General features: G+C 39.7%; 1 protein-coding gene across 5 annotated transcripts in view; it reads right to left on the bottom strand.

Moving 5' to 3' along the window:
* Window positions 1-1,349, bottom strand: part of ephb2b (eph receptor B2b) — a 120,869-nt gene extending 119,520 nt beyond the window's left edge. For all 5 annotated transcript variants that reach the window (XM_062407564.1, XM_062407581.1, XM_062407573.1 and 2 more), the window contains exon 1: window positions 1,209-1,349. In XM_062407564.1, the coding sequence (XP_062263548.1) occupies window positions 1,209-1,260 (52 nt within the window). In that variant the 5' untranslated portion in view covers window positions 1,261-1,349. The remainder of the gene's footprint in view (window positions 1-1,208) is intronic.
* Between the last annotated feature and the right edge of the window lie 13,335 nt (window positions 1,350-14,684).

Below are 14,684 nucleotides of genomic sequence, written 5' to 3'. Positions count from 1 at the left end.
TGTTGTTGTTGACGTCTCAAGCTGTGGCTGCACTCGGTTGAGTCTTTCCTGTAGTTTCTCAGCTGCGTCTGTAATTATGAGGTTTAGTTAAACTGACCAGAGGAAGAGGACACGTTTTGCTTTCTGACAGCATCCTCAAAATAACCTGAATGATGACCCGGTGTGACTGGGCTGACACTTTCCCTCCTCCGCAGTGCCAGAGCCTCTTGTCACAGGGAAACACTCGAGTCCAGCTACACAAACTCCCATATTGTACATAGACAACATGACGAGGGCATAAGCTGATATGCGTTGGTGTGTTTTAGAGCTTCAAGCCCATTGAAATAAAGGCTGTTTACATTTTTCAAACCCCTTTGAGTGCCTGGACCTGGATTCTTCATGCCATTATATATTGGACACAGGTTCTCCTTGAATTTCTTCACATGTTGTACTAGTAAGTAAAGAGTATCCGCTCTGAAATAAAGGGGAACAATGAAATTTGGGTTGTGTACCAAAAGAAGATAATATTTTTTAGAGGATGAAGGTCAAACATCTCAGTGAAAGTGTCTGACATCTTAGCAAATAGCACGTTTCCACCACAACACTGTTATTTTGTGAGTGTCCCTAGCACAATCATAGAGATTAACCCCACCATGTTTCATTGTGCTGAGCCACAGCTTAGAAAAAGCGTCACGTCCTTTTAACACAACACAACAACACAACACGTAAAGTTAAACTACAGGACGTGTTAACATTTAAGGCTCTTGAAACTAGTGTAATTTAAAAAACGTGGCAGCCTTTACGCGTGTAGCCCTTCTCCAGTGTTTGACAGCCACGACCCACCTGCACGCACCTGACGGACCTGGCTTCAGATGAGCAAGTCCCCCAACCCGCTGTGGCTGTTCTAGCGAGCTACCGTGACACGGAAACCCCCCCGCAAATGAATTAGCGCTGTTAACCGCATCCCTTTACCTGCGGGGTGGATGCGGGTTGATGCGGGAGCACGTTTTTTTTTTTCTTCCTTTAACGTGCCCCACGGTCCCCATCACCTGCCTGGTTCTAGAACAGCGGGAATGCAACGTAGAAAAATACGCGAAAGCAGCGGAACACTTTATATAGCGGATTTATTTTTTAAGCCGTTAGCCGGTTTATTTATTATTTTTTTATTCGCCACCATTGACGCGCTTTGTCTCACAACTCTCGCCGCCGGGATGACAGCGTTAGCTTACCTTCCACTGCTATGACGGCCGGTAAGCTCCATAATATCCACAGAATATCCATTATCGGTCACTTTGAGGGCCCGGGCATTCACATAAAATAGGTCCAGAGAGCCATTGACAGCGGAGGCAGCGAGCGGACCGGCTCCTTCACCTCCAGCGCAGCGACGCCTGAGAGCGGAGAGAACTCAAATCTCAACCAAGTTTGGGCGAGACCAAAAAACCCACAGACGGAGGGGGGCGCGGCACGGCGGGGAGACGCTGCCCTGCATCGCAGCGATGAGTTGACCCCGTTAGTTAGATAAAGACAAACAACAAAACGTGTGTTTGTTGTTGTGATTTAGATTAGAAGGTGCAAAATACGCGATTTGGCAACGCACCCGCGCACAGACAGTAGTCGTCACCCCCTCCCCCGCCACTTCCACTCTCCCCGCTGTCAATCAGAGGGGTCCGCACTGTCCTCATCCAGCGAAGAAGAAGTGTTGTGTTGACAATGTGGGACATGTTTTAAAAGATGGAGACACTTGTCCCCGCCGCCTCGACGCGGCCCCTGCGACATGTTGGTTATTCTGTGCCGAGGCGAGGCTCGGACGGGAGAGTGCGGGCTTCTCCGTGGAGCTGTCCCCGGTCAGAGAGGAGCCTCAGCGGCTGTAACAGGTGACGAACACCGGGAAAAACAAAGTGAGTTTCACTCTGGGTCTCCTGAAGTTTGATGAGACACAACTTCTCACTTCTCCACCTGCCCTGCTGTTGCTGTTGTTGTTTGTCCATCTATCTAAATCTATATAAAAGATGACTGTATCCAAATGATGGTAAAGATTATATCTTTTTTAGTAAGACGGTATAAACTACATCTGATAGAACACTGCTGTTGTTATGTTGATTATATTAAATATGTAATAAATATTATATTCTAAATTGACAGATTCACATGTGCTCATTAATTAATATTCATGTGGTCAACACATGTTCCCTCTGTAGCACACATCATAACAAAAGCATTAATTCTGTATTATATAGTCTATCTATCTTTTTATCTCCTTTTCTTTTTACAATACATATTTCTAGTGTATACATTAGTACAACTTAATTTAACGTTGTGTATATATTCCTTTAAGATATGTTTGTATTTTAGTTGCTATCATAAGTTAAGTTCCTAAGAATTAGCAGAGTGTGTGTTTGTGTGTGTGTGTGTGTGTGTGTGTGTCTTGCTACAGAATCCCTTTGTTGGCTATGATTTCATGTGTAGTTCTGAATAAAACCATTTTCTTTCCTGTCCGCTCTGTATATTTACACAGATGAAAAACATAAATCTCAAATAATAATAGATTTAAACCAAAAGTTGTATTTGATTAGAATTTATAGCTTTTATCCATAATTTATTATTCCCCCCCGCCTTTTTCCACTAATGATCAACTCAGAGCTCAACCTGTGTCCTGGTCCCATAGAGAGAATATGAGTATGAGACTTCAGGTTATTATGAAAAACTATGGATCACTTTTCACAGTCAAATCCAAACTGTCTTCAAATATGAGAAGAAGTTGCAATTCATTTTTAATAAGCTTTTTTAATATGCGTGTATGCTGAGTTTACATTCATTTTGTTTTTCAACAGGTTTGTGATGTTGACTTAATCACGAATAGTTTATTTACGAGGGTGATTTCATTTCATAACATAAAAAACAAACTGAATCTAAGTATTGACTGTACTGGTTCTTTTTTGTGCAGTAAACAATGCTGTCATGTCAGACATCTACATGATGAGTGTCATATTAGTTGGACCAGTAAAGCAGGATGTATTTCAGAAATCTATTCGGTTTACTTGATTTATTTAGTTTGCTGTATGAGGCCGACGTGCATCACACGCGAGACGTCATGTGGTTGAACAGATAGATGGACCTATAACAGTAGTTATTTTCCAATAACGGAGCCAAAGAACCAAACCCAAAGTGAAATGTAACTTTCTCCAGGAGGCCAAAAACGTTCCCTCCTGTTCATGAATCATCACAAAACCATAACCGGCTGATTTGAGAAACTTCAAAACACTTCACAATTAAGTTTTGAGAATTGACTTGTGTTTGCACTAAGCTGATTTAAGATGACACTGCGGCGTCTGGCAGTAACGTTACTGGCAATAATGTCCCAACAAACAATAAAAAGGCTTCAAGTAAAATAAGTGTGCATATTAATAATCATAAGACATTTAACTTTTATGAGTTTTCTTCTTCCTTAATGGGATTACTTTCATCCAGCTCCAAGTTGACCGTGTTAATTAGAATAAGACGACAAATGAATCATCGTGCATCTTGCAAGCTGACAACATATTTTTTAAATTAGTTCTGAGTAGTATTTCCCACACAAGTGGCTGGGAGTAAAATTCCAGTGTCTTTGGGTAAATAATAAAACACAGGCTGGTTTTTATATTACATGACGACCGAGACATATGCCATTCGAATTATAGATATGCCAAAACTTTACTCCTTTGTTTCAAATACAAAGGGATGACATGCCTGGAAAGATACCCGCGGTGGTTAAACATTTCCAATATACATAAACATGTCATATTGCTTTTGGTACAAAGAAAGTGATGGATGTCAAAGTACAGACAAAGAATGTGCTGGCTCGAAGGTGTGCTCAAGGGGACCTAGCTCTCAAAGAAGTAAACACAGGGAGTGACACTTCATGTTGTCGAGTCACTGGAAAAAGAAGGATTTAGTTATTTGTCATCAAACATGTCGTTCTTATTAGACGCTGCACGGCCGTGGTTCTGCGGCAGGGCTCCTACGGGTTAAATGAGCCAGGCTGATTTATTTGCCTCCACTGAGTTTGACTGTATTTATTCTAGGTCACTTGACTGGCTGAGTTCAGATCATGTGCAGGTGACTACAACACAGATGGAACAAAGCAGAAAGCAGCTCGCTATAATGAGTTCCATACACAAGCCCAATATTGACTCGAGCCAGGAGAGAAGTGAAAGATGTCGAAGAAGTGATATTAATACTCCTCCTCTAATATTGCCCACAGAGATCGCTCAGTCACGCAATCTCATAATGGCCGCACGGTAATAAAATATACGTAATGCGAAGCAGAGATGTCTGAATGTGGCATAAATCTTCCAATGTTCTCCTGTGACCCTGTGATCCATAAAAAGTACAGTACTGTACGTTCTGTAAGAGCAGACTCAAATCCCCAGAGTTTTAAATGCTCCAGTACTCTATTATAAAAACAGAGTAGCTCAGATTACACCCAACAAATTACTTGTTAGGTTACTTCCTACTATTCCACACAAGGTGCAGCAAGGAGAAATTAGTTTTACTCCACACATGCTTCAAGTATTTCAGCATTCAGCTTATATGATAATCAGCCGTTAGCCTGTCCAGCTGCATGCTGAGAGGCAGAGCCACGTAACAGCAGCAGCACGGAGCTACGTGTGGGTTGGAAATTATTCAGCATGATGGCATCTTTACAATTACCACATCATTTGGGTTTCTGTCTTTCAATTATATTTTTTACATAAGAAACCAATAGAAATGTTGTTAAGAGAAATAGTTATAGGAAATAGTTGTTATTGAATTTACAGCATTAATTATAAAAACCATACTGAGACTAGTTCCTCCTTATTTGAATATATAGTTTGTTATTCACTACAAATTTGTTACAAAATAAGTGCATTTTATTTTGATATAATCAGACACAAACTAAATATGATTTTTCTACAATAGTGCAATATATTTGTTATATTTTTATATATTTCTAAATAAACATAATTTCTTTAAATGTCAATGAGATCCTCAAAACCGTTCTCCTCAAAAGGTACTCAGTGATCTACATAGCATCCAAATGATTATTATTACTACATTTAATATTATTACAATTTCTAGTCCCTCTCATGTATTTCTTTTACACGTACCTCAAACTTGTAGCTGAAAAACAGTTCCTATTTTTCATGTTTTTAATTATTTATTATGTTTTGGCAATGATTGAATTAGTCAGATTACCAGAAATATGTTTTTAACTAAAAATCAAATCCAAACAAATAATGTAAATGGAAATAAACAAATATAAACTATTTATTGAGGATGAATATAAATATTTATTTTAATAGCCATGTTAATAGTAAAGATTATGGAAATGTTTAGACCTAGGTCTTGTTTAGACATGGATTTCATATTCGAAGTCAGACATAACTTTAACACAGTTAAAGCAAATCCTCAGGGTAGAATAATATAATACAAAAATAATTGTTAAAATGTATTATATTTTGAAAATAATAAAATAATTAAGCTAAATAAGTGATGTAAACTTCCATCAGTAAAACATAAACATAATTAAAGTACTTGAATGTTTGTATCAGAGGTGGATTTTCTTCATGAGCTGTGTACTGAGTCATTGCATCAACACTGCCCCCCAGAGTTTAACAGATGAACAGTCACAGGTATCTGATTATTGAAGACACTGAAATGTTTCTACAAAAATTCACAGGAGCTCACATTTTAATTTCCTTTATCTACACTCAATTACAAGTTCAGTATTTTTATGCTGCAAATGGAAATAGTTAAAGAAATGAGAGTTGGAAAGAACATTTTGAAAATGACTGAATACTTTGAAACCAAAAAAAAGCCCTTTTTAAAGAATTTCAAATGCATTTTGATAAATAATATTAAAATTAAAAATAATATTTATTATTGTGTAATACAAAATCTTTTTGGTTTTCTGTGAAGCACTTAGATTTATCTGCTCTTGTGAGGTGCTGTAAAATACAGTACTGACTTATTTTTCATTACTAAGAGTATTTTTGTAATCTCTTGGTTTAAATTAAGTAAAAGGTAGTTGATTACTTTTGTAATTAGGCTTTAGGATAACGCTATGTAAAGGTAGCAAATAGTAAGAGTAATTTATATATACATGAATGTTTATGGGCATTAACTTTTTTTAATGTCACATTTAAACAATAGTAAAGATGTAGTTTTGGTGTCCTATGAGACATAAATATTATTATTTTATTATTACAGAATGTCTATATTCCAGCAATTATTTACTTAAATGGATTTAAACTTATCTCACACTTAAACAATTGACCCCAGACCATTATCTTTTAAGACGTGCTATTATTTGTCAAGGAGGATGAAACAAAGTTGACGAGGGTGAGAATGAGTTCCTGCAGTTCATAAGCTATCACTTATCCTCTGGAATATTAAGCCCATTCACAACGGCCACTCACGGCCTGGAGTCAATTTCACCCCGAGCCTCTGAGGGCTTACGGTGAAGTATTGCACACGGTGGGCATCAGCAGCTGGATAAAGAACGAGGGAAATAAAACGACCTGCCCTCAGCGAAAGTTGGGGCGTGATCCCTGACCCTGGGCTGGGAAAAAGCGATGGACTCCTCTAATCTAGAGGGACCTTTTGCACGTGGATTAACCTCGGCCGAGACCACGTTTTTCACAGGCATGCGGAGGAGAGTCGGCCAAATGAATTCTGACAAGCAGAGGAGCTGAGCCCAACTTAGATAGTCCAGGTTTTAAAAAGTTGTATTTGTATTAAACAGATTCTGCAAATCTTGTCCCTATTCCTCCCTTTTCTTCCTCGAAATGAAGTGCCCCCGCCACACAGGACACATCCCTCATTGTTTTTGAAAAGAAAATATTTCTCCTATAGAGCTGAGGAAAGAAAAGATGGTCTCACTGCTTATCTTTCATGAATAGTCCACCCCAGCCCTCCGCACTCCAGCCACCCACCACCACCTTCCTAACGTATAAGTTTTCTCCTGCCAAAAATATTTAATTCAATCCCACTAAGTTGTCCCAGCTTTAATTAAATCGACCAAAAGCCTTGGCAGGACTTCATCCACGTTCTCGTTAAAGTGAACTTTTTTTACGCAACTTTCACTACTGCACTGCTCAGATCTGAGAGGACACCTTCTCTTTCCCCTCTTCAGAATAAAGTCAAACAGTTTCCACAAACTTATTAAAGTTTTCTCAGACAAATGAGTCCAGGTGACGACTGAAGAATGTGTCTCCTTCAGTTTACGTCAGGTCACCACCTTTTCCCCGGGAGTTAAAAAACCAAAAGTGTTTATGGTGTTTGGCCTGTGACGAGGCAGACACCACTTTTTTATCATCATAATAAATCTGAGCACTGTTGTCATAAAACATGGGCCCAGTAAAAAAGTGATTGGGCTGACAGTCATGATGAAATGAATGCCTTGATAAAAATGGCAGTCATCAATCAAGCCTTTGGTTTTGGATGCTAACATCCCGCTCGCAGCTCTCTGCTAATTGATATGAACCATTCTCATAAATCAGCGGCTGTGTGTTGATGCTTTGTGCTGTTGATGCTGTGTGCTGTTGATGCTGTGTGCTGTTGATGCTGCGGTTTGCTTTTCAGAACCACAGATACATTTTCCCATAACGCAAAGCGAGCCGTGGTCTCAGTCAGTCTCCTGTGTTGTGGATAGTTTGGTTGTGTTAATACACTGATTTCCTCTTATAAACTTTCCCTGATGTCATTAGGGTTATAATGAATTACTCATGGGACAAAACTTTGGTGTTAGATAAGTTCAAACACTTTGAAATGATACTCAGCAGTTTTTTAAATGACTTTAGACAGAAAACGAAGTGGCAACTTACACTACTTTATTAAATCACACTAAGCACAGAGACATTTGTGGAGTTTCCTCACGTCTACGTGCTTGTCGTCAAATAAAAAAAGAATTAGAACAACTTGACAAATGTTTTGCAGCTTAATTAATCTTCCTGCTGCTCTTATACGAGGATAAGACTGTACGGATTCCCAATATGCCCTTTAATATGGGATTTTAATTTTAGTTTTTAATTTGACGACGAGCACTAGGAAGTTCCCATTGAGACACAAGGAGCAAAAAACAGTCACACATTTTGTCAGGAGATTTACTTTGAAGCTACTTTTTTAACCTCTTTGACCAATGACTCAGATTCTCATTTTCTTTTTTGTATTTCCTGCAAAATGATCAATCTTAGAGCTGAAATGTCAAGTGGTAATTTTTTTTTTAATAATTAATTTGTCGTTTGGGGCATTTTCCAGTCTGTCAAGTGTGGAACTCAGTTTTTCTCTTTGTCCTCTACACAAACTGAACGCTATTGGATTCAGACTGTTGCTAAAACAAGTCATCAGAACATGATTCCCTCGCGCTCATGGGTATTTGTGATGGTAATACATTTTATAGACAAATCGATTCGCTGCAGCCCTGATTAATAATTCATCCTTTAGTTAAAAAACCTCATATTGTTTATCAGCACAAATATGTGCTTTACTTTAATCTAACTCATGAAAAAGCCACATCTCCACATACACAGGAGACATTTAACTGGTTTTGAATGTTATGAATTCATCTCTTTCAGGGAAACTGATATTTCTGTTCATGTTGCTCCTCCCTATCTATTTCCCTCTCCCTCCATGTAGACCGTCGACCATCACAGAGCAACAGATGGAAGTGCACACCAGGATATGACCACTAAGAGGATTCCTCTTTCTTTGCCCGTGACTCTGGACTTTTTTTGAGGGTTTTATGTGGAGACAGACTCTTTCATCGTGAACCAGCTCGACTGGCTTCCTGGAACTGGTGTCGGGTTGTCGGTTAAGCCCCCTCTGAAACCCGCCACTACCCACGCTGCCCCGCTTGGCAGACGGAGATCCCTGATCACAAGTCAGCTGTAAATAACATTAACTTGAGCAACCAGGTGGCATCGGAAAGTCCTCGTAGCGTCGGGAGTCTCTGAACTCTGACCTTTCACTCAGAAGTCTGAGGTATGTGCCAGTTCAGCGAGTGGCTCAGTGTCAGGTTCACTCACCTGTAGTTCCCTCTCAGAGGAGGCCGTGTGTGCTCGGTATCGGCAGGAAGCCGTTAGGGTTTTATTACCAGGGATTCAATTATGATAAAACCACTGTAGATATTGTTTAATTTTTGCACTAATATCTCAAATAAAGCTAAATAATTATTATAGTAATCTGATAAATGCTACTTTATCATGTTAGCATTGGTAGCATTACAATACTTTCCCGGTTTCTTGGACAAACGTCTGGATCAGGGGGTTTGATTTTTTTTGTTTGTGTTTGTTAAAAAAATCCTTCACATTTAGTAAAACTCATATCAATTTGGCGCAGCCTGATTGAATTTAAGGCGACTGCTGATATCTGTTCTATACCATTCTAGTTTTATGTAATATTTATACTGATATGGACCTATGAATATGAAATAAAGCTATAATTCAAGTGCTAATCTGACGAGTGCCATATCGTTATTTCAACATATTCAGCATTTTAGTTTTCCTACACACACATCCTGTCACATCCGGAGGTGAGGGGTGTTTTCCAACACAAGGTCTCACAACACTGCCGATACTGTGATGACACAACGTAACAATCAGCTGCCAGTTTGTTACACAACAAATCAGAGACGTAGTGAATCTGTTTGACGGATAATACTCCTGAAATTCAAAGATCCTGAAAGTCTGAACCTGTGTGAAAATCGGAGCTTATGCAGTTGCATGGGTTAGTAGCAATGAAGTTAAGAGGTTGTAAGAACAATAACTATGGATGCATTGGAAGGATGACGTGTGGCTCAGGGAAGAATCTACGTATTTTATTTCCACCGATTTCCCGTTAGGGGTGATAGTGGAAAAAAATCAGAAACTTATAGAGCTTGATTGAATTAAAGGAAACCGTTTGGCCTTGGTGGAGCGATATATGTGCTCCACTGTTTTTATCCAAACTCACCTTCTGCTTTTTCACGAGTTTGTGTCTTGAGTCTAAGCTTTGAGCTAAAGCTCTGAGCTTTGACTCGATGGAGTTTAGTCTTCATGGGCTGAAGATCGTAATAACTCCAGCTTCACTTGTCAAGGACTTTTCCTTTTATACTGTCGAATCCTCAGACCTTGGTATTTCAAGGTTTTCAGAGAAAGCCAAAGAGGCCCAGGGCAGCAGCTTGATTCCCTCCGTGTACTTTGCTGTGCCAACGCCTTTCAGAGAAGTGCCTCGCTCGCTGGCGGGCGCACAAAGCGTGTGCCGACCCTTCTACTCGTGTGTGTGTCCTCATTCCAAGGCTGAAAAACAGATTTTCTCCCATCAGACCAACACAGGTGGAGCTGTTTACATGACAGCGGTTACACGACACAGAAAGTTGGCAATCTGGTTCGTTCTTTGTGTGCGGAATCTTTTGACACAAAATGATAAACTTTATTGAAAGACTCAGGGTTGACATACTTCATCCACACATACCTCAGATTCATATTGATCTTGAGGTTAAAGTCACAATGAGAATCATTTTCTATTGTATGTATAAGAGGGGTTTGATTTGATGTGGGTTGTAACATGTTGTCGTGTTTGTGTTAGGAGTTGTGCGTCTTTTGAGCAGTTTTCAGACGTGAACTTCTGAAAATGTCAGGACAATCAGGTCCGGACATTTTCAGGAAGGCACAACACAGCACGAGATTGTCTGGGTCAGACATGTTCGCTAACACACACAACGATCTGGAGGGTTCATGTGCTGTCTGGGCAGAGCAGCGGGGGGGGGGGGGTAAGGACATGGCTTTTAAATTCCACCGTAAAAATCACAAGTTTTTGTTTACAGCGCATCGGCCTTCATCACCAAAAGCTCTTGAAACTCATTTTTCCGAGTAGATTTTTTCCTTGAGTTTTCTTTCGTTTTTTTTTTCAATGTTGTGCAGGAAGAACTCTGGAGAATGTAACCCTAACCCTAACCCGAGCTAGTGACTCGAACGTTTGTGTTCCTACATATGGCCGCTTCTGATCATTTCAGGAGATTATCTGGAGTTCAGTGCGTTGTCTGGGAACAGCTGATGTATCTTCTGCAACTTTAAACAGGGCAGGGATTAGCCAACAGGAGTCGGCTGCACTGCTCGACCCCCCCCCCCCCCCCACCCCCACCCCCCTGCACTCCTTCACCCTCACCCTAACCCTCCCATAGTCTAAAACTACTTAAACCTTTATGTAATCTAAAAAAAATTGCACACAACTACTGAACTGTGGTACTAATGTGATCAGCATTTCCATGAAACAAATCCCGAGTTGTACGCAATTCAAATATACAATATGGATTTACAGAATATTTTTTATATTCATTATTATTATTAATAATTATTTGAGCCTGATATAATCAGAGCAGGCAGGTAACACACCTGTAGACGTAGACTACAATACATTTACCTTTAATATTTTAACTACATTTAAAAGCAAGTACTAACTTTTACTGAAGCATTCTACTACTACTACTTTGTGTCTATTTACTTAATAAACCCAGTGGTAAAATACTTCACCACTGGGTTGCCATGATTTCCTGTGTAATTGTGAGGTTTATGAGCAATAATTAAGATTCTCTGATAGTGCTGCGTTAACTTCTGTGTGTTTTTGTCAGTACTTTTCAAGCCGTATTAAGCAGGTCATTTATACAAGAGCTGGCTTTTACAGGTATAAACTGCTGTGAAGGCATTTCACACTTGCACAGTTCAGTAAAGATCCAATAAAAACCCTGTAGACTTCACGGGATCTCGATGTAGATACCTTTCACTGTAGGAAAGCATAAAAATGGTTAATTTAACGTGGTGGCTGCACTGAGGGATATTACCTCTTTATTGTATTTCCTTTGTATTTAACCTCAAACCCGAGAGGAAGAGAGAGAGGAATTGGAGATCTCCAGGGGGATTCAATTATATTTTCTCCCGTGTTCACTGCACTGTAATGACTTTGCAACAAGACCTCTCTCTGCTCTCGGAGCTTCTTTTTTTTCCTACAGATTTTATCTCAATAGACTTAGTAAGAGAACTTATTTATCTTAAGGAGCCTTTACCTGACCTGGATATTTCTTATCCTGCGACCATCTCACATTTTCGCCCTAATGAACAATATAACAGGCTGAGAAGTGCTTTCCTGTCGTCTGTAGCTGAATCCGCGCACTTAACTCAAAGCCAAATTGGAAACAATTGGTTGCTGTGTATTAAATATTTGCCTGGTACAAGTTAAAATTCAGAGACGTATATATTTCCCTGTAAATCGCGGATAGCGCTGACTCCCGCCGTGACGTCACCAGCAGACCTGGTAACTTTCCAAGGCCGAAAGCTTGTGGCGAGAGTTTTTCTCTCTTTGCTGGCGAGCACAAATTTGTCAGCACTGACCAGAGTTTGTCTGGAGGCTTAAACATCTTAAGATGACGCTCAGCTCGGGAGGACTCGCCAAAACGTGTTAGAAACGACATATGGTTGTAGAGAATATCTCAAACAGCATGAAAAGATATAAGAATGTCCTTTGGCTGAAACATCCTGGTTTGATCAAGAAGGAACATGCATGCAAAAACTGATGCATGCGTGTGTGTGCGTTTTATATGAGTAAATATGTGTGCGTTGCGCGGGGGGGTTGTTTGTGCGTTTGCGGCTATGCATACACATGTATGTGTCAGCATGCATGCGAGTGTCCAAATGCCACTGCCTGTAAACGTCTGTGTGTGGTTGGAGAGGGAACAGAGGGAAAGGGCTGAAACTGTTACAAAAGAGGAGTGGGGAAGTAGAGCAGAAGAATCTGGGCCTGACATAAAGAAAAATCCTGGATAATTCTGCCCTGAGACGTGAGAGGAGCGCAGAGAGCAGAGTGGAGCATCCAGAGGTCGTTCCCATGGCAACCTCTGCCCAAGGAGATCACTGACCCCCCCCCCGCCCCCGTCCCCCACCCCCACCCCCGCCCCGCAGGACAAGCGGAGCACAGATTGTAGGTCACATATGGCACCAGCGATCCAATCAGGCCTAATCTGGCTTGACTCGTGGGTCATAAATTATACTGGAAAGCTGGTTTACACCGTGGCTTATCTCGGCGTTCGCCTCAACTGTAGGATAATGGCTGTGTTTATGGTAACATGATGAACTGACCTATTAAACGTATATGTCAACAAATTCATGTTGTGTCTATAGGTGGAGAAACTAGAGTAGTCCGGGGGCGAGTGATATCCTGTGGAGTATTAAAGCACCATTATGAAGATTTGAGGGGTTGAAATTAATCCTGTGCACTGTATTTGTTCAAATTACAAACATGACTCACCTCATTTTCTCTAATCGGGGCATTTTCAAAATGTTTCATATTTTCTCCATAGTTAAATCTCTTTAACAGTTATGTCAATTTAATAACAATATATATTTTAATTATTTCACTTTTGAATCATATTGCAGTTATAAAAACAATGCATATGAGTTTTTAATTCTTTACCCTGAATCTTGATTCCAGTATAGTTAAGAAGAAATTGATTTTTTTTTTTTGTACTGACTTAACATTGGCTCATTTGTCCTCAGTTCCACCTATTGTGTGTTGAAAAAATTATATATATATATATATATATATATATAATAACTGCAATTTCTACCCATTATCATCCAATATTTTGCATATTTGATAGTGTATAGCTAATATATCAAAATCCTTATGTGAAAAACACAAAAATTATCATAAAGAACTGTAATTATGAACAAAAATGGTTAATATGTACAGAATAGTATCCATATATTGATATAACTCACAATATCTTTGGAGCCAGACACCTGGGAAATCTCACTCTCACAAAGATATTTGGGAGGATGGTACTATAAGAATTAGTAATACGAAACAGATTTTACAAATTTTTAAAATCCATTGTATTTATACCTGTGTAACAGCTGGAGTTTTTAAGACCAGAGACATAAGATAATGTCTAATTTATTTCCCCAGACTTACAAACACGTCCTCAGTTCAAACTCAGGTTTATGAGCCATTCTTATGAAATCAGTTATCAGATATCAAGCTGTTAAAGAGGATCCTGTGTCTCCAGGAGCCCAAACACAACATTAGGGTTGAAGGATTCTCCTCATATGTTAAATATTAGGGTTCCGTGTGTGCTTTATCTGGCTCTTTAGTGAAAAAATATATTTTTTGACATCTTATAAAAGCTATCGACCTGTGTTCGTACCAAGCGTCTCGAGATGTAACTTGATAAATCCAACCTCACACAGAGTCATCAGTGCGAAACACTCGGGGAAGCACTCTATCCAGGATGTGAGACTCGGAGCCGGCGGCCATGCGGCAGAAACACAGATATGATTTGAATGATTTATACGCCATGTTTCTGGAGTATTGGAGTATAGTGCGGCTAGCCAGCCTCAGAGGGGCCTTCGAGTTTTATGTGACTTTGGTTAAGGGTTTCCAGATACGCTCCCATCCTGCAAAGTGGGAGCTTAATACAAACTCCTACTTTCTGAGGTTCAGAGAAGCTGTTAAATCATATTTAAGTCAAGTCAGCTTCATGGTCTGGATCATCTAAATTCTTAACACTCACTTATGCATTAATAAAAGTTTGATTTGTATATGGGAAGACATTCATTTTCTGCAGGCGTGGCTGCAGAGGATTCTTTTTTCACCTTTATCTGCAACTCTCACAAATACTCCTGATTCAGCTTTGTTGTGCTGATACAAACCCTGAA

The sequence above is a fragment of the Platichthys flesus genome, chromosome 2 (assembly GCF_949316205.1).
Source record: "Platichthys flesus chromosome 2, fPlaFle2.1, whole genome shotgun sequence".
NCBI lineage: Eukaryota > Metazoa > Chordata > Actinopteri > Pleuronectiformes > Pleuronectidae > Platichthys > Platichthys flesus.
The sequence above is the reverse complement of the archived record's forward strand: the minus strand, read 5'-3'. Positions and strand labels throughout refer to the sequence as shown.